A 20,494-nucleotide genomic window follows, 5' to 3' on the forward strand; every position below is an offset into this window, starting at 1 on the left:
GACTCCTTTAACTTCCTGAACGAGTTAACTCCTTTGCTCCTGCTTGTAATTTGCTCTTGGGAGTGAAACAACTCTGGGAATAACTCAACTGTTATTATGACTAATGAAAGTAGTTATCGTAGATAACCGAGTGCCTCAGTACGCAGTGGCTATTTACCTAAGAATGTGCTTTGCGCTTTTTTAATCACCTATCAAATCAGCCTGAAAAGACATAAACTATGTTTTCAGATATAGCTAAATGGTTTTCACTTACAAAAACATTTAGGCTATGTAACGACCAGTGTCAAAAGTAAACGCTATCAGAAATTACTTAGACATGAATTGTAGGCCATGTAAAATAACTACATAACGCATCATGTCTCTGTTAATTCAGTTCTCAGGACTGTCCAGTCCATACATTTATAGTCTGAGTCAGAAGAGTTCAGACAAACGGCAGACGATGAGACCATCCGAGCAGATGTTCAGGTACCATTAACTGACTAAAGAAATTAAAGGAAGATTGTTTGCGTCATGCACTGACTGTTCAGAAATTTTAGTTAAAGGTTTCTGGTCTCAGACTTTACTAATAGAAATATAAATGATGAATTCACTTCAAAACACAATTTTTAGGCTCAGTAAGAAATACTGGATAAATTATACTGTTATACCAACATGTACCTCCTACTACCTTATGTTTCACAGTCTCTGGTATTTCACATTGATTAATGTGAAACATACACACACACACACACAGAAGTAATCTTCACATAGAAACAAGAGTGAAAGGAGGGGTCAAGGGACATTCTTAGCACATATTTAACGTCTACACAAACAAGCAGGCAGCTTTTAGGAGCTGCACAGTCAGGGTCATGAACTTCCACAGGGCGCTGGGGGCAGAGCTCAATGCAAAGAATACTTCGCCTCCAGCTGTACATGAACAGTTTTTGGTTAAAAAAAGGAACTGAACTCAAATGTTCTGAAATAATCTCTGTGGTCACAGGTCCAAATATAGCGTGACTAATCACTTCTATTATACCAAGGTACCACTGTTATTATAAAGACTCTGTTTCATTTAAATTTTAATTTAGAAAATTCCCATGGATAAAGCTTCTTGGAGTATGTTTCTGTAATACAATTGGAATTTGTCTCAACACAAGGCCTCATATCATCACGATCATTATTTTTGCAGACATTTATTTTATTGTACTGTCAAGACTATTTTTTACCCATTTAGCTTATTTTAAGTTATATATTCCATCAAACAGCATTTTGTATCAGGGATGTAAAAGTAGTTACAGGTCCCAATACACATTTGGTGTTATGTTTCATAGGTAAAGCTGAGGGAGAAAAAAAAACTATCCAGTGTTATGTGCCAAGGAGTTCACTCTCAAATGGGAGGCTCTAGTGTGCTTTAGAGAACCTTTCCAAAGAGCAGCTCAAAACAACAGTCACTGTAGTTAAAGTAATTTTGCACATCAGACAAAGAAGGCCAAACAGTAGTTGAATTCTGTTCTCTGTCAGTCTGATGACGGCCTGAGCAGTGGTGAACTGCTGGGGCTAGGGGATGGTGAATAGATTTCGGAAGACTCGGGCCGGGAGAAATGGAGAGATGGGGTGCTTGCGGAAGCTTTTTCCATGCCTCCCTTCTGCGTTCTTGGAAGGACATGCAAATCCCCCTCCACCACCACCACCAGCACCCAGTTCCAGAGCCTATCATCATCCAACTACAAAACGACCTGGAGAGGCAGTTGAGTAGGGAGCTGTTTCTGTCAGACACCCCATGCTGCACGCGAGCCACACTTGCTGCAGTTCGGCAGAACCGCAGCTCCCAGCCGGAACGGGAGAGAGGTGGGGGGTAGACTCATGGAGAAAGCCCACAGTTTTGGCCATGCTCTTGGACACACATGTCCCAGCAGCCCAGATACACCAAGAGTGAGTTTGCCCCAGTGCCCCCCACTATCCTTGCAATTCCATGGGCCAACGGAGGGCTGCATGCTGGAAGGCATGCAGAGCAGCCGCAGACTCAGGTTACTCTTATTACGGATGCCTGGTCACTGGCGCCAATCTGGAGCCGTTAAACAGCCTGAAACCCCATCATGTGGCAGCGACTGGCAACAGCCATCTCACAGCTGCCTCCAGGAGGCTGCTGTCAGCTGCCCCGTCCTGGCTACCCTGGCTCCATGCTCAGACTTCAGCGCGGGTGACCAAATGCTGTTCGGATACTGCTGATCCAAAAGCATGCAAGACCAAGCAGCGACATCACTGAGAATAAAGCTGAATGCAGTTTTCAGGGTATGTCAGGGTGGGAGAAAATTGGGAGCACACTTTGAAACTGAAGGCTGTCTGGAATGGCTTGTGATTCATATAGGAAGTGGGAGAGAAGGAATACACACACGGAGTTGCCGGTGGCGACCAATTACAAGCCACTGCAGGAGGTCCTCATTTTGAGGTTTCGAAGTCCTTATTTTGAAGTTTAGGAACCACCATTTTAGACCTTGTACCTATATAATCTGCCTGTGTTATGTTTGTCGGTAGATCAGAGGTGACGCCAGAAAGCTGCAGCTGTTCAAGCAACGTTACTCAACACCGCGTGGAAGCCAGAAATGATCAGAATCCATCAGAGAAGACTTTTGTATGGGAACACACTTTCCATTGTCATTATTCATCAGAGGTTATGTTTGCTTGCTAATAATTAGTCCTGATGCCAAGAAAAGATCATTATATTTGGACAGCAGAACCTTTGAACCACTAATTACCATTATGATTACCATATCCAGCACCACACTAGTGCCAACACACATTGTATAAAAAGTAGGATTTTGAAGTTTTTGACTTTTAGGGATTTGCAGGTGCAGGACATCATCTTAAAAATACCATCGGGTGGGATTTTTAGTGGCAAAGTGTTTCCTTGGAAGTAGAGCCATTAGTGTCTCTAGTGGCCATTAGTGTCTCTAGTGGCTTTCTAGAAATATTAGTCCACACCAGTGATGTAAAACTATGGTCATGGAGGACCAGAGCAAAGTGTGATGATTTCACTGTAGCACTGGCGTTTGACAGCCTTGTCCAAAACATGTCCTTTACTATTGTCCTTCCATTCCACCCAGACACCTCTGGAAGTCACTCCACTATGAATCTATTTTATTGTAGTGCCAGAGTCTCACAAAAAAAGTCTCTCACAAAAAAAAGTCTTTATATGAGAATATACCTTTTAGAATAAGAAAGCAAACAAAAATAAGGTAGCACGATCTGGATTTGATCAAAAACATCTCATATTCAGTCAGTCCAACACTGTGATGCAAATCACATAAATCACTTGTAGTGTCAACAAACTTCTACTATTACTAGTTGTCAACTTGGTCTAATGTTGAAGGAAATGAGTTCTGACTATTCAAACCAAAAGAACGCCAGACTCGCCAGCCAGTTCTTTATTTGATAGCCCAGCTGCTCTTTTCCCCTGTTATTTATATAAAGCTTGAGATAGAAATCCATATTTTTTAAATTTCATATCCTCTAGCCTCTTCAAAATGTTTATGATCGGAAGAAGGAGCAGTCAGGAGGCCTGCCGAGACCAATGTTATGTGCTGGGAAGCCACGCGGCACCAGGGTGAACCTTTCATTTTTGTGTTCAGTGACCAAATAACCAGCAGGAAACAGCCAGAGCCTATGGGACAGTAAACAGAGGGCTTGCATCCTGTTTCTGTCCGTCGCTGGGCTGGAGGTAGCACCCTGAAAGCATGGCTGTCTTCCCATGATCACGGTGGAGCCCAAGGCTTTGTGAAACCCAGCGCCTGGCCCTCCACCTGTTTCTAGGGTAGCAGGGAACTGGGGTGGGGTCCAGCAGCTTGGCATCTGTTGCCACAGCTGGGGGCTGTAACTTTGTTTGAGTCCATGCAGTTTCTGCCCTTGTAAATGAATGCATGAAACAGAGCAGCTGTGGAAGGGAAAAGTCTGGACAAATGCATGCCAGTTTAACACATAAAAGTGTTAATGCGCCACCTCGCTCTGAACATAAAGAAAGTAAAGAGAAGGTAAAGAGGATCACCTTCTACTCTGGAAAAAACGTGGAATGGACCTTCAGCAGGGGATAGAATTTCTCTGATTAGTTCTAATCAACATCCCTGTACTGCCTACAGTTTGTTTGTAAGGGTGAACAAAGGAGATCTGCAGGAGTGCTGGTCACCACAAGGAAAACAGAGTCCTTCTAAAGGCTCAGATGCACTCTCGTGTCCTAACTGTGGCTCAACCCAACCCCCCGCCAACAAGAGCTCCCACACCCCTACGCAGCTCCTACACTCGCCTACACTCTCTTACACTGTCCAGCAGCAGAAGTTTGCATGCCTGCGGAGAATCATGGTCTTGAGCCAATTCAGATGTTACCATGATCAGCAAAAGACAGATCCTTTATAAGACATTAGTTATGTGAGTGACTCCATGTCTGGAATGTTCTGTGGCAAGGATGCTCAACATATGATGTCACATCCTCAGAGTGGCAGTGGAGAATGGTGAAACGAGACAGAAAAGGAGACACAATAAAGGGAGAGCAGATAGAGTTAAAGGAGAGGAGCGATCGCTTTGCATTGTTTGTTTGGAGAAGTGTTGTTTATTGGGTCAAGTTGGCCTACAAATCCAATAAGAATGCGAACTAATTTTCTCAAACTCAGTCTTCTCCAAGTCACAGATGATCTTTCCCTCTTGGCTTCAGAGCTTTTTGCAAATAAGGCAAACATCATAATGGATAACATATTGCCTCTCAAGCTCTTTCTTTCTTTCTTTCTTTCTTTCTTTCTTTCTTTCTTTCTTTCTCTCTCTCTCTCTCTCTCTCTCTCTCTCTCTCGGTCTCTCACACCCACACACACAAACACACACACCAACACAAACACACACACACACACATGTTCACAACATCCACTCTAAGTATAGAAGAATTAGATGGCTAATTCCATAGCCACTAATCCAACCCAGTAGGCCCAACGTAGTGTGGGATATAGCTGTATAAAAAATCTTCTCTGTGTTCATCACCCAACTTCCTGCTAGGGATAATGAAAAAGTGAGAAAGTACATGGTCCTACTGCTTTTCTTCACTAATAAGTCCCTCTAGTGTGTCACGCAAGTGTATTTGTGAAGGTAAATATTTTATTTGGTGCACAATATGAATATGTAGCCAGTTTAAAGTTGCATTCATCTTAAAATGCTTGCAGTACTTTCAGGCCAGTAGCTTTAAATAAATGTAAATAAATTATAGATGTGTGTCATTATGATATCAATCCATTTGAAAAATTAAAATTAGGTACATATTTAGCAAAAACTAGTATTTACTTACTGGATTGTGACCAGCAGTGAATCAAATTAATATGCCACAGGAGAACCACAATCACCAAACATGGTAATGAGTGCTGAAATTATTTACCTTCAGCTGAGAGCATTCCAGCTGGGACTATCGCTAGGCACGCACTGTTTCCCACGTCACAGTCAGTCGTGCAAAGTTTCCAAATGAAACAAAAGCACAAATGACTGACCTGATGGGTAGGGTGCAGAATCCAAAGCAGCCTCATACGCACTACTGCTGCCGTTCAAAGTGTACAAACAAGCGTAATAGTGGAGTTGTGAAGGCTCAATTTCAAGTCACTGTGGTCACAATCTAACAGCAGTGAAAAAGCGCAGGCTTCCTAGCCTCCGGGAAGCCTGGAGAATTCGTCCATGGCAAACGCACAGCAGAGCTTATAATCAGCGCTGGTAAATTACAGAGCACCCTACACCTCTGCATGAAAGGGTGGCACGAATAGCCTGGCAAGAAACCAAGCACATATCAGATGGTAATGGTGCTTATCAGCTCTGACTGCACTGTTATGTAACAAATCGATTCACAGTTCCCTTAAGAATGAATAATGAGAAAACATGGTTCCATTCTTTTACTCAGCTGATGTACATCCTTTTTTTCCCAACTCCAAATGCTATTTACATTTTTGAATCAGCACCAAACATTCTTTCCTTCTGATTATATCTTGCAAAAATACAATGGGGCGTTATTTTATGTGGAGGGGGCACAAAGAAGCGAGAGGAGGGAGTGAGAGAGAGAGAGAGAGAGAGAGAGAGAGAGAGAGAAAGAGAGAGAGAGAGAGAGAGAGAGAGAGAGAGAGAGAGACAGGGAGGGAGAGAGAGGGCAATGACCTTAAACAACTTTCCCCATTTCTGACTCTGACAGCACACAGGCCTCTCCCCTTAATGCAGAGGTGCTTGTTTTAGAATGGCAGCAACCCATAATTTGTAGTATGTCATAAATACTCTTAATTGTTCATAAAGTCTGCCACACACATGCTTGCTCATTCCCATCCACAGTTCACCTGGTGGATGCCCTGGGCCTGAAACTTTACAAAAGACTCATCGGTGAAAGCCCTGCTGCACATGACAGATGTGGTCTGGAAGCATTTAGCAGACAGTTCTTTTTACACTGGCTGTGTATCAGGCAAGACAACCATGAGGATTTCACAAGTTATACTTTTGGGTGCATGTGTATTTATCTGTTCTCTTAGTTTAAAAAATCCCAAGGTACACTGCCAAATTTTAGCATTAAAAATACTGCATAGATCAAATAAGGGTTGATTACCAATCAGCATTGAGGCTGTCCCACCTAATACTAGAGTGTTTTAGCCCATTACTGTGACATCTAGATAAATTAAGTACAATCCTAATTATTTCAATCACTGACTTTAGTTTGCCAGAACTTGGCTACAGATTCAAGGCAGTTAGAACATCAGGAAGGTAGATCAGAAAATCCAAGCCACTTTATTCAAATTTCTCTTATCGTGTTTGAACTGTTCCATCTCCCTCACTAGGAATATAAGGTCTAAGTCACTTGCATCTGAATCTTTGACAAGCCTCAGTTTGGCTCCAGAGAGAGATTTCTGGAGTAATGATGGTGTGTGTGTGTCAGTTAGATTGAGGAGCAGGACAAGGCAGTAACCTAACGTTCTTCTATTATCTGAACCATGTTCCATTCTAAGGCATTTCTTGCACTTGAGGTTGTGCTTTAACTAAACACAACCGCTCTGACCCTGATGCTGTCCTCCTCCTCGTTTGCCTTTTTCAGTGCCGACTGTCCCTCCAAAATGCCACCAGCCTTCCCATTTATAGGCACGGAGCCTGGTGATGTGAAGTCCGGAATTATGAGAAGGGCTAGTAGTGGGGAAGCAGGGAAGAGGGAGGTCGATCAGTGTCGTGGGAACTGGGAGCTGAGTCTGGATTGCAAAGCTTCACCCTCCAGAGGATTCACAACTGCTTTCAATTTTAGACGGGGGTCACTCAAATTACAGTCCCCCTTCCACCAAGATCCCCCCCCCCCCGCCCCCCGCCCCTACTCACACACACACACACACACACACACAGTATCACTCCATCCCCCACCCACATAACTGTGATCAGACACAGCCCACTCCATGTGCTGGGGACACAAAGCCATGACATCATCCTCGGCATGAGCGTAGCATGCCCCCCCACGCCCCCGCACGTGCACTCTTTTGACTTCCCCCCTCTATTTTCAAACTCTCTCATTTAACACAACCTCTTCTCCCCTTCTTCCCACTGTCCTCTGGACGTTATTATCATATGAGCATCTACTCCATTATTTTCTCTGCTTCTGCCCTCTGCTTTAAATCATTGGGGTCAGTGCGCTGTCTGCCCACTTACACCATCCCACCACGCCCCCAGATCTAGGAAGGCGCTGACGGTGCAGAGAGAACTTTAGTGCAAATGACAAATCAGAGGAAGCGAAACACTCACTCCATTTAGTGCAGCAACACAGATGGTATCTGTGAACGGAAGAGGCACGTCTTCTGTAGGTCAGGACATATTAGGGTGGGTGTACTAGAAGGAAACAAAAAAATTGTTGAAATAGACAGCAAAATGATTACTTTCTAGGATTACGCTTAGACATGTGAATTAAACTATATGATTGTTCCATAAACCCTTTGGTGTATATTTGGTATTTTCATACAGCTACTTTTAAATTTTCTGTCACAGATATACATGTGGGTAAGGGGCATGACAGCTGGGTCTCACTGCAGCTAAGCAGGGAGTTATGGGAGATGGGTGTCATACTACAGTGTCATAGTTACACTTGTAGGACAGAAACCAGATGATGGCAGTGTGTTAAGGTTAGGGTCAGGGAAAAACATACATGGGGGAAGAGAGAGAGAGAGAGTGTGTGTGTGTGTGTGTGTGTGTGTGTGTGTGTGTGTGTCCGTCCCAGCAGTCAGTACAGGAGGGACTCTGACAACCCTAAACACATCTTATTTCTAACTCAGTAAGACTGAGACCAAGTTTATGGTTTGGCCATAAGCAGGGAGCTCTTGGATAAACCTCTGTCAAATCTAAACAGTGTGTGGGGGGGTTACACTTAAGACTTTTCAGAGCTATTACGCATAAATCAAACCTCCCTTTCAGTACCAAACTATATAAACTCTGCTCTTTTATCTTGGAAACGAGAATCTCTAGCCGCAGCTTCTACTTTTGATAGGTGCCTGAACGTAGAAAGAGCGGGCTGCCGTGCTCGTTAGCTTTGTTTCAGGGTTTCCTCTGCTGGCCTGCTCGGTGCCGGTAGGAGATGACTGGGAGGTGAGCTAACGGTTTGGTCCCCATGACCTCATCTCCGAAGGCTCAGCTTCCAGAGGCGATGGCTGAATCACGGCACGCCGCGCCGCTCGCCTGGCGCCCACGGCTTCGGGTTTCTGTCGCGGGACAGAGCGAAGGGGGACTATCGGCTTTAATGGCTTCAGACCTACCTGGCAATTATTCTGAAACACTCCGGGGTTTACTGGTTAGGCCGTTCCTAAAAAATGTCCGTTTTTTACAGGGTGTTATGGGAACTTGTCTAAGGAATCTAATAAGTGCATTGGTTATGCACGGCACTCACGGCCTTTGTCTTGGATTTATAATTTTTGCTGTAGAAGACCAAGTGAATTCACTTTCTTAGCAGGGACTGTATACGCAAGGGACACTGTCCACGATCTCTGCTGCAGTTTCAGCATCTGCACGAAAATCCGGGATTACCGATTAACCAGCAGCGCCCCCTTGTGGTACGAAAAACATTAGCAAAGAAGGTGCAAGACTCAAATAGCATAGTGGTACAGATCAGCACACAAGGTATATGATAATTTATAGGGATCTTGGTATAGAATGCAGACATCAATGTACACAAAACTACACTGCTTGGCCAAAAAAATGTCACCACCTGGATTTAAATGAGCAAATAGGTAAGAGCATTACTGCATGGGTGATTATGTTTCAGATGGCAACAAGTTATTTAACCCTAACTGATGCAGTGAGTAGCTTCTCATTTGTTAAACAACCATGTCAAAAGACACATCCTGTGGTCATGGAAAAAATGTTAATCTGTTTCAGAAGGGTGAAATTATTGTCACACAACAAACAAGCAGAGAAAACATCTAAGGAGATTGCTGAAACTACTCAAATCGGGTTAAGAACTGTCCGACGCATTATTAAAAAGTGGAAGGGCAGTGGGGAAACATCATCTTCGAGGAAGAAATGTGGTCGGAAAAAAATCTTGAATGATCGTGATCGGCCATCACTTAAACGTGTGGTGAAATCAAACTGTAGAAAAACAACAGTATAACTCAGGGAAATGTTTAATAGTGAAAGTAAGAACATTTCCACATGCACAATGTGAAGGGAAATCAAGGGATTGGGACTAAACAGCTGTGTAGCCTTAAGAAAACTTCTTGTCAGTGAAGCTAACCGGCAAAAACGGTTACAATTTGCTAGGAAGCATAAAGATTGGATTCTGGAGCAATGGAAGAAGGCCATGTGGTCTGATGAGTCCAGATTTACCCTGTTCCAGAGTGATGGGCACATCAGGGTAAGAAGAGATGCGGCTGAAGTGATGCACCCATCATGCCTAGTGCGTACCATACAAGCCTGTGGGGGCATTGCTATGATCTGTGGTTGCTGCAGTTGGTCAGGTATAGGTTCAGCAACATTGTGCCAAAAGAATGAGGTCAGCTGACTACCTGAATATACTGAACGACCAGGTTATTCCATAAATGGATTTTTTCTTGCACAGGCATATTCCAAGATGGCATCGCCAGGATTCAATGGGCTCAAATTGTGAAGGTGTTTCAGGGAGCATGAGACCATTTTCACACATAGATTGGCCAATGCAATGTCCAGACCTAAACCCCGTTGAGAATTATTGGGATGTGCTGGAGAAGACTTTGCGCAGTGGTCCAAATCTCCCATCAGTACAAGATCAGGGGGGAATTAATGCAACTCTGGACAGAAATAAATGTTGTGACATTGCAGAAGCTTGTGGAAACGATGCCACAGCAAATGCATGCTGTAATCCAAGATAAAGGTGGTCAAACGAAACACTGGTGTGTGTGTGAGACCCTTTTTTGGCCAGGCAGTGTATTTTAAGGCTAGTTCTAGTAACTAAAGATGTGTGATTGTCATGCTACACAATAATCGCTGTAATAAACTGTTACCTCCAAATCTTAACCTAAGCACCTCAAAACTATATATGCTCTAAATATGAACACTACACAGCAATCTCTCAAGTGTCAAATGAGACCACACATCAGAAAACAAAAAACGAGCTATTGTCAGGCAGTGCAGAGAATAGCCCATTAATGACTACACATCTATGCATGGCATACAGTTAAGCTCATGTGTATTACATTGTGGATTTTCAAAGGATGAATTTAAAGTCTTAGCTTTATTGTAAAAGATTAATAATCAAATTTGAAACGTCAAAGCAGCTTGCAATTCCTATTCTAGCACGCAAGACTAATTAAATCAGATTATCAGGCAGTTTCACACATGTATATACATCGATAGCATTTAATTTGAATTCCACCTTAGTAGTTAAAACCTGTAGGCAAACAAAACCAAAATAAATAAAAACCCAGAACACTGAAGAATTAGCCCCAGTGCAAAAGTACACACTGCTAGGAAATGTCCTTGTGTAACGGAGAGCGGTGAAGAGCGAGATTTATTAGGGGCAAATCCAGAGTCGTAGTCGTTGGGGTATTCCAGGGTCATGGAGCCAACACGGAGAGTATGGGGATACATATTAAACGCACAAAACACACTAAGGAAAACAGGGGAAGCAGGCTATAACAAAAGACGCTAGGAAAACTCGAGTCTAGAATACACGGAACACAAACCAACATTCAATACAACCAAACACAATGAACCTAACACACGCGTTCAAATAAACAATGAACAGCCAAGACCAAGGCAACAAGGCAGGATTGAAATACATAAACTAAACGAGGAACATGTGCTGAAAAATCAAACGAGGAGCGGAGAAAAGGAAACTATGGCATGGAACTAAAATCCACACGACAGGGAAAATACGAAACACGGAAGCTGAGAGAGACTAATCGTGACACCTTGAATCATATTTCCTCAACGGCCTCATGCTTGGCACACTAGTACTATCACGGTGTCATGGATAATAGTCTGTATTGAATAGGAATTTGAATCTTTCTAGTTGAACCACCTGAGTAGAAACACTTTCATACACATACAGCAACTGTTTTCTTCCTTAATGAGTAGGTTAACAAAATATGAACATAAATTGTAGTTATTCAACCGTTTATTTTATTTATGTCAGAAAAGATTTGCTCAGGGATATGACGTAGTCCAATATGCAGATTTACATATGCAAATACGACGATCCACATGCGTTATGAACTTGACCAACAATGCATCATAGTGCAATAGTTTACTCATGACACAAGTACTAACTTTATAATTTATTCTCTTCATGGGATCGTAATGAGATTAGAACATTTCCAGCAATAATGTAATCATTATATTGAAACCAAAATTCAAATCTGAAGGGAAAAACAATTCTAGTAAAAACGTAACTATCAAAAAATGCCAAAGCCATATATCCATACATATGGATGGATGGATGTAAAGAGCAGCTAAAAAAAAAAAAAAATTAAAGGGTGACATTTCAGGCCTTTGGCCCTTCCTTACCTTATAAAGGGGGAAAATATAAACGTATACACATTTTGTAGACTGAAGGTTGAAAGGGAAGTTTGAAAAAACCTTTCAAATTTGAGAGCTTCCCTCAAAGGAGAATACATTCATGCAAAGACAACCTTTTTGAGAAATGAACTGATTCAGTGAACAAATTTTATAACACAAATCTAGAACCATTGGTAAAGAGATATGGTGCTACCAGGATTCTTTCCATCAAGAGAAATATACAACAATAAACCTTACACTAAAACATTAAAATCATGTACCTCTCACTTTGCATCTTGGGGATTTCTGCTCCTGAGGCCTGTTCGCGTGACCTGTCCATCTGTGATATAGTATTTGCATTATGCTAACAAAGTTTAAGCAATACAATTTTCCACACAGAATTACTAATAGTCATATGTTATTAACAGACTAGACATTATAAAGAATTGTTTTTATGATGTAATTCCATTGTATTCTACGAAAGCAACATAGTGTATATATAACGTAGTTAAAGTACCCAACATTATTCACTTTATTTCAAGATGGTTGTTACCAATACTGTGTCTACTAAATGGTACATCTCGTCCAAGCATTCCCAAGGAAGCCAGTTGTGTGCAACAGTTTTGTGGCAGTACTGGAGTGAAGAGATTAATTTAGCAGAGAGAGAGAGAGAGAGAGAGAGAGAGAGAGATTTAGTATAAAGCGGCCTTGGGTGGATCCTCCACGGAGAGCTGTTCCTCAGGCAGCAGCTCCCGCTGGTCGTCCAAGACGAGGAGCTGCTGGCGTTTGACTCGACGTTTGGCGATGACAATCAAACCCACCAGCAGCATAACGCATATGATGGTCAGCGTTGTCATCAGGAAAATGGCTAATGAGAGAGGGATGGACGAAAAAGCCAAGAATGTCAGAAAATCAGAAAGTAAAAAGAAGAAGAAATGTTAGTATATTTAGTAACTCACAGGCTCAGTGCCTGACTGAAGGCCTTTCACAGGTCGCGTCTTCAAACTTACCTGGAGACCAGTGATGGCACGGCTTGGCCAACGCTGGCATGCCTATGAAAAATGTACAACATAGAGAGTGTTGAGAATATTTCTCAAAAACATACCCAGTGTTGCTTTAAGAAACTGGGTATAATCATAGCATAATGGGGCTCAATGCTTTGGTAATACTAGATGCTTAACACAGCTTGTACAGGCAACCTGCACGTTAACAGTGGCCCCCGGCTCCACCCTTACCGTGCTCCCCAGCACATTTGGACATGCATTCTTCCATGGTGTTGTAGCGGTTCATGTTGCCTTTGCAGCCTCCATAGATGAACATATGACATGACTGACTGTCACTGTCAAAGTAGAACTTCGGGAAAGCGGCACGGCAGGGTCCTGAATCAGATGGCGCGCCGCAGGCCTCTGTGAAGAGTGTGACACGCCGCTCAGTGACTTGGCAGCCTCCGCCCGCAAACACGTGTCATATATACACACACATGTCTGAAACTGGACGAGTGCTGGAATAATATCTTACCTTGGTACTCCTTGTCGTCATCAACGTTCTTTTCCATGATCTTGACTACACAGAGAAGGAATAGTGTCATTTTTAATCTGGGGAGGGGCACAATATGCCCGGGAGGTAAGCATTATATGGGAACTGTGTGGCATGTGCCAGCATGCCCAGGATACCTGTGCAGGCTGTCATGCACTCCTGCTCGGTCTCGTAGTTGTTCCGGTTGCCACCACACCCGCCGTATGTGAACCTCTTGCAGGCGCCGCTGTCGTAGTAGTAGCGGGGAATGGAGGCCCTGCAGAGCCCCGTCTGTGGAGCAGCCTCGCATTTCTCTGAAAAGGGCAGAGACAGAGGTGGCCGACGTTACCGCCATGGCCTCCACTGGAGTCCCGATAGGTGCAGGCCAGGATTTGCTATCCAAATCCTTGGGAGCTAACACATTGTGGCCAGGCAGCCTGAGGCTGTAGACTGATGAGTCCCCAGTTCAGGTGCATTAGGAAATGGACCACATGTGGACCTGGGAGTTCCAGGCACTGGGAGCAAGATGCCCTTTGGCCCTTATGTTTTGTTAGCATTCTCACAATGGTAAGAGCCAAAGGGGAGTTATGATGAGGTCTATTTTCACTCTGTTCATACTAAAAATATTTATATTGACAATAAACATGATCCTTTTGTTCTTAATGTCTTTCAGCTTTTAAAGACATGTAGGCAGACAGAGAAAAACTGGAAAGATCAAAAGAACAAAGGAAGATAGTGAACAGGGAAACACACCTGCAAACTCTTCCACTGTCACTTCAGGTAGGGGAACCTCAGAAGAAACTTCTGAGGAAAAATAAGAGGCCAAAACTGTAGTAACAACAACAACAACAACAGTTCAGTTTATATAGTGCCTTTTGCAAACCCAAAGTCTCTTTCCATTGAGCTGGGCGAGAGAAAGAGAAGGGCATCGCCTAGTAAAGTTGGGTTTTTAAAGAAAACAAGCTGGAGTAATCACAAAGAGACTGACATATGATGACAACAAGGCTATTTCACAAGTCTGACTGCATATTTTAGACCCTGATCTTGTCTCATTCAAATGGTGTCATAGCTCGTGGTCTTAGTCAACTTAAAGAATAAAATGCTTAATATAACAAAAATACTTCTTTTTTTTTTTAAGATATCATTAACTGATAAGACATGGGTGTTTATTTTCACACCAATAAACACACGTGCGAGTGATTCCACATGTTCCAGGGACAGAGTGAACACACAATTACGTGAACGCTGAACACACTAAGAGGAATGATATGAAGAAAGAGCCACAGGAAGGTGCTGCTCTCAAGCTGAATGACTGACTTTCCAAGAAGGCCTTAAGCAGGTCAGTGGTCTAATAGCATCATGTGACTGTCACACAGAAAATCGATGTGAAAACTCACTCCAAACTGCTTAGATCACTTATACCATCAATCTCCTGCATGGGTGTCACTCATGTCTCATCACACACAAGTGTTGTCCTCTCCAAACACAGTAGCTCTGATTTGTTTTAACAAAGGCCTTTTGCTTTTACTTTACTGTTAATCAATCATTTTAGGTATAAAATAAAAAGCCTGATTCCTGTGACAAAGATGCATTTACCTTCATTGTCCTCCTGTTGAACCATTCTGGGTTTTTTTGGCAAGGTGTCAGGGTCATTGATCATGTCACCTAAGCGTATAAGGAAGAAAAGAAGCCAGATGAATTCTACTTCTCAGCATTTGAAATCAGTCTGTTTCTAGGAAACTTCCCTATTCAGCTATGAGACCTAGAGGGGAACATTGGGGTTGTAAGAAGTGGAAGTTAAGGTGGAATGATGAAAGTGTGGGAGATGTATTCATGCATGATTAAATAAACACCCGCAAATTACTACTCGGTAGAAAAGCTTGATGCTTCTTCCATTTGGTCAAATCTCTATATGTATAAAGGTAATTTAAAACTGAAACATGGAGAGAGAAATAGACAGACAATTAGAATCAGCCCAGAGCCTCACCTGAGAGAGTTCAATGAAAATTAAAGTCAATGACAACTGGGCCACTCTAAAGTTGTCGTGTGGCCTCTTTAAAAACACTGTTGTAGCTGTAACAGAAGTCACCCAACCGGTTGTTCAACAACAGGGCGTAAGCAGACACCACACACAATACACTGTTCCTCATAGTGACAAACAACTCATAGCTTGCATGAAACACACACTTTTCAATGCACCACTGTACAAAGCGGGGACAAAGATTTTCATCAGTGTTGATGGGTGCGGTCTGCCCCATCAAATGGACTTGTCTGACTGAGGGCTGAAAGGTACTCAACGTGCCTATGAAATAACAACAGCAGCAAGTTACCTAAATAAACAGGACCACAACCTAGCAGGAAGGTGAGTATAAACAGAGGTAATACCATTGATACCATTCAAATATGGTAAACAGAAAGACACAGCAAAGCGGCCATTACCAGCACACAGTCAGCCAGCCACCCACAAGTCAGGCTGTATGTCCTGAATCAGCTTATCAGCTCTCAGCCCAGCCCCCTTCCCCAAGTCATATGACTGCAGTGCTGTGCAAATGTCTTTATGCAATGGTTTAGTCTAGGAATGCAGACTTTGCATGCATGCACTCACATGAAGACAGACAGCCCCTTTACATTAAAAAGGCATGAACGCATATGTAAGATCCATCAGCAAATGCACAGTGTGTCAATTAAAATGGAGTACTTTAATTGGAATACTTTAGGGTCCCTGTGAGGCTGCTTGTTATATCCCATTGCTTTGACTAGCTAGAGTTCTCGTGTGATGATGGTTGGAAGTGTGCGCTTCCTGCAACAAACCAGAAATTGAAGAGAAGTCTGTGTTGGGAGATTTACATTACTCATTTAAATAGCATTAAGGAAACAAATATTATTTTCTCTTTATTAAAAGGCAAACGTCTTTATTTCCCAAATGTCCTGATTTTTTGTTTTGTTTTTTTTAATACATTATTGAAATGCATTATGTTTGGGTCAATAAAGCCCACACTCATATAATGTTTCTGCACAGTTGCTTTTGTGCTGTTCTCTTCTATGTGCAGTCACAGTATCTCACAGTATCTTTTAAGAGCTACCTTTAAACCCACATGAATTAGCAGCTTTGTAAAAGACAATCCAACACAAGATACCTAATCCTTCTACCCCACCACACCTTACAACTAACCTTATTCCTGAAAAATCTCAAACAAAGGCAGCACAACTGTGCCCCACACACCTGTCACGCCTGCACACACTGCCAAACAGTCTTCCGGTGAGTTGAAGATGTTGTTATTGCCACCACAGCCACCGTAGATGAACTTTTCACAGGTTTGGCTGCTGACGTTGTAGAAGAACCGGATGAAGGCAGCACGACAAGGACCCACAGCATTAACATAACGGCACCGATCTGAAACACAAAGACAGAGTGGGCTTAATGTCCAGCCATTTTCGATCACCTGATCACCCTCAGCTACAGGACAACTGGTTAAGCCATAAAGGGGATTTAGTCAGCTTGTTTCCAGAACTGGGCATTTAAATTAACATAAGCCTACAGAACACAGCCCTTGTTCATTGTGATGGAGTTTATTGTGCTTTCCTTGTCATAATGCATTGGTTGCTTTGTCCTCACTCGTTTATCTCACCTGCAATCAGAAGATAAGACTACCAGTTTATCAAGTAATCGAGAAGGAAGAGAAACAGACACAAAGACAAGAACATGGATTTGCTGTACTGCATTTTTGTACGAGCAGTCATCTCTGCGGTAACGCAGGCGTTTCGCGCCTTACTTTGAAGCAAATTACTAAATATCATCCCTCACGTCTCCGTGGTTATATCTGGGGGAGCGCTTGAGTAATGAAGTGGATTTACACAATCATTTCCAGTTATGTATTATCTTAAGGTCAAGCAATTCAGCACACGACAGTTTGAATCTACGTTACTTACACCGTATACGTCTTCCTTACATGGGACCTTCCGCCGTAGAATCTGTTTATCTAACACTTAGTATTTGTACATTTGTGTCGGTGTTTACCTGTGGAGTTGGCCGAGCGAACGGCGAAAATGTCCGGTGTCGACTCCGGTGCTTTGCGATACACTTTAACCGTATCGCTTTGCATCAGAATACAAACATCTTGGTCTTCTTTCATGCAGTTTACAAGGAAGCATCCGAGGGTGCCATTAGAGTTTGTCTCAGTGAGGGCAAGCTGGCAGGCTTCATTATCACAACAAGCTTGTTGGCAAGTCTCGTCGTCGGAAAGTTCCGGTAGGTGAGCGATATACGTCGCACCTGCGACTAACGACAGTGGGTCCAGGCCTTGGTTCACTTCAGTGTTTAAATCCCAAACGCATCCCTCCTGCCCAAGGACCAAGCTCACAAGGCTGACAAAAGCAAAAAGACGGAGCCGAGCCATAATGTGGTGCCTGTTCATCGAAGTGCGATGAGGATTGTTCTTTCGTTGACAGGTGTCTTCTACCGACTAACTTCCTCATACGCCTTACTGTCTTTCACACACTCCCTGACTGCGCAACAGTTCCACGGTCGAAAAGTTTTGTTTGTTTTTTTCCTGCAATTCACAGCCTCTACACCTTAAGCTAGTTCAAAGGTATTTGTATTTCTTTAGTATTTGTTCCAAGTCTTTTGATCGCGACCTTTTAATTCGTTCTCAGGAGACTACTGAGTACTGATACGAAATCAATCAAATAAATTAAGCATCAAAGACTGTAACAGAACACATTTGTAACTTTGTAATTATGATGTGTTAATAGTCACCCTGCGCTAATTCTTATATTGTGGATTGGCCTTCCTCTTAGTTTGCAGTTCGCTCTGCATCCACATTGTGTCAGTACAAGCTCTTAGAACAGCAGTTCAGTCCAGTTATTGAGGTCTACTTGCAACTCCAAGGGACTCATTTATAAAACTGCGTGGATTCTAGAGTGAAAGTGTTGTGCGCACAGGAAATGGTTTGCACCCCCCAATAAATCAGATTTCTAAAGCTTTGAGTATCTCTAACCCGTTTCCTGTTCATAAATCACATGTTCTTGATAAAGTGCACAGATGCGCTTCATATCCAGCCCTGTTACCGCCTACATATATAATATTATAAATATTATATCATAAATATTTTATTTATATATATTTTATAAATATATTATAAATGTCCATTGCAAATTACGTCACGAATAATCAATCAGTCAGTCAGTCAGTTAAAATGTATTCACATAGCACACTTTACAACAGCAGCTTTAAATATGTCTGTGGCTAAGCCCCAGTGAGCAAGCCATGGGCGACAGTTTTGAGGAACAATTTCCTGAGACTCCTCTGGTCAACAACAGTCAGCATAATTATATGAATGATATGAACATAAGCAGTGAATGAAAGATACGATAGAAAGAAAAGACAAATGCAGGGGAATTAAATTGACATAAAAAATTCTGTGTCTAAAATGATTAATATAGTACTTAGAGCACATAACAGAAATAGTATGGCTAACATGATGAGAGATCGTAGAGATTACTTGGCAGATAGGAAGTTGTTCAGTCTGGATTGGTGATTGAGAGAATATCAGAGTCCCAAGATCAGATCTTATGGAAGACAACTCAGGGAAGGTAAATATAGTGTGTATTATGTGAGAAAGTGGCAGCTATTTAGAGGAATTTTGCAGAATGTTAAGTGGCAGTTCTGGTGATGGATTTTGTGGCGAGGAAGTTTGAGTGATGTAGCTACAGCAGGCAGTAGTGTTAGTTCCACAGGCACACCAGATCTAAAAGTTGATTCAAATGTGTAACTGCAACCAGTGGGGGAACGCCTAAACCTTTTTCTGGCTCTTATAGCAGCGTCCCTCCCACCTGATGCATCTACACAACACCATCTGCCTTTTGGAAGCCCAGTAGTGTGCGTCATGGTCGAATGGAGAGTCTCTTTTCTGCCCTGTGTGGGCTACAGAATGGAGCCAGTGCCACCTACAGGGGTTATAGCAATGTGAATGCTGTCAATTGCTCGGATTACTCCAGTTACATTTGAGAAACTGAATATTGCTGAAAACTGAGTTTTGATGTTGGCCTGTTCCCCCACCACGTAAGGACATCCAATGTACCAACATCTCAATTTATTTATGCCAACCAATATGCCTGGCAAGATGCTGTTTTAGGATGGCTGGGGTATCTCTAATTATGTAGCTGAATCATTTAATATGGACTGTTGCATGTGAGATGGTGATTTGTGTATTTTAATGTAATTCTCGACTTTACCACAGGGTGTCATGAATTCCTGCAATTGTAAGGAATTGCAAATGCAATTCACTTCTGTTATTTACAATGGAAGATTACAAGTTACTGACCTTTTTAATTTTTAGAGAAACGTCTATTGTCACAGCACAGAATTATTTTTGTTTTACCAATATTTTAAAAATCCTTTAGTATCTTTTTCCAGTGTCTGTTTAAGCCTGTGTAAAGATGACTAAATCCTGACTGGCTAACAGCAGGCATAAAGTTTAAGTTATTTCTCGTATGCAATTTAGCTGATGCTTTTGTCCAAAGCAACATGCAATTATGACTGACTACAATTTGAGCAATTGAGAGATAAGGGCCTAGCTCAGGGGCCCAACAGTGGCAGCTCGGTAGCTGTGGGGCTAACACTGGCAACCTTCTTATTACTAGTCAGGTACTTTAACCACTAACGTACCACTGCCCCTATGAACTACCACTATGACATCATATGCAAACATCTATTCAATTGCAAAAGTTTTACATTATGTCTACTTAGCTTACTATTATAGTGCTCCTGATCAGTGTCCACTAGTCCCTGGAGACTGTATCAGCATAATGCAGTGGAAAAGGACACTATCTGGGAAATGTTTGGATAAACCTGATATATGCTTTTCCTAACCTTTTTTTTTTTTTTTGCCCCGGGGCAGTATTTCTTGGCTGCACCTCCACCGCCCCTTTATGGGGACGTTAACTTTATATTTTATTTTTATTATTTTTATTTTTTCTTTTTAATTACTAATGTCATACAATTCGTTGT

The 20,494-nt window shown here is 42.3% G+C and overlaps 1 protein-coding gene across 1 annotated transcript; it reads right to left on the reverse strand.

Annotated features, from left to right (window-relative positions):
- Positions 1–11,572: 11,572 nt before the first annotated feature.
- On the reverse strand, positions 11,573–18,383 carry spint2 (serine peptidase inhibitor, Kunitz type, 2). The gene is made up of 9 exons (XM_026997671.3): positions 17,504–18,383; positions 16,709–16,879; positions 15,082–15,150; positions 14,239–14,289; positions 13,644–13,799; positions 13,489–13,533; positions 13,206–13,376; positions 12,981–13,022; positions 11,573–12,838 (listed from the first exon to the last, which is right to left on the reverse strand). Exons 1-9 carry the CDS (start codon positions 17,898–17,900, stop codon positions 12,663–12,665), a joined length of 1,278 nt encoding a protein of 425 aa, XP_026853472.2. The 5' UTR covers positions 17,901–18,383; the 3' UTR covers positions 11,573–12,662.
- Between the last annotated feature and the right edge of the window lie 2,111 nt (positions 18,384–20,494).

The sequence above is a fragment of the Electrophorus electricus genome, chromosome 17, assembly GCF_041902795.1.
Source record: "Electrophorus electricus isolate QZ-2024a chromosome 17, ASM4190279v1, whole genome shotgun sequence".
In the NCBI taxonomy this organism is placed as follows: Eukaryota; Metazoa; Chordata; class Actinopteri; order Gymnotiformes; family Gymnotidae; genus Electrophorus; species Electrophorus electricus.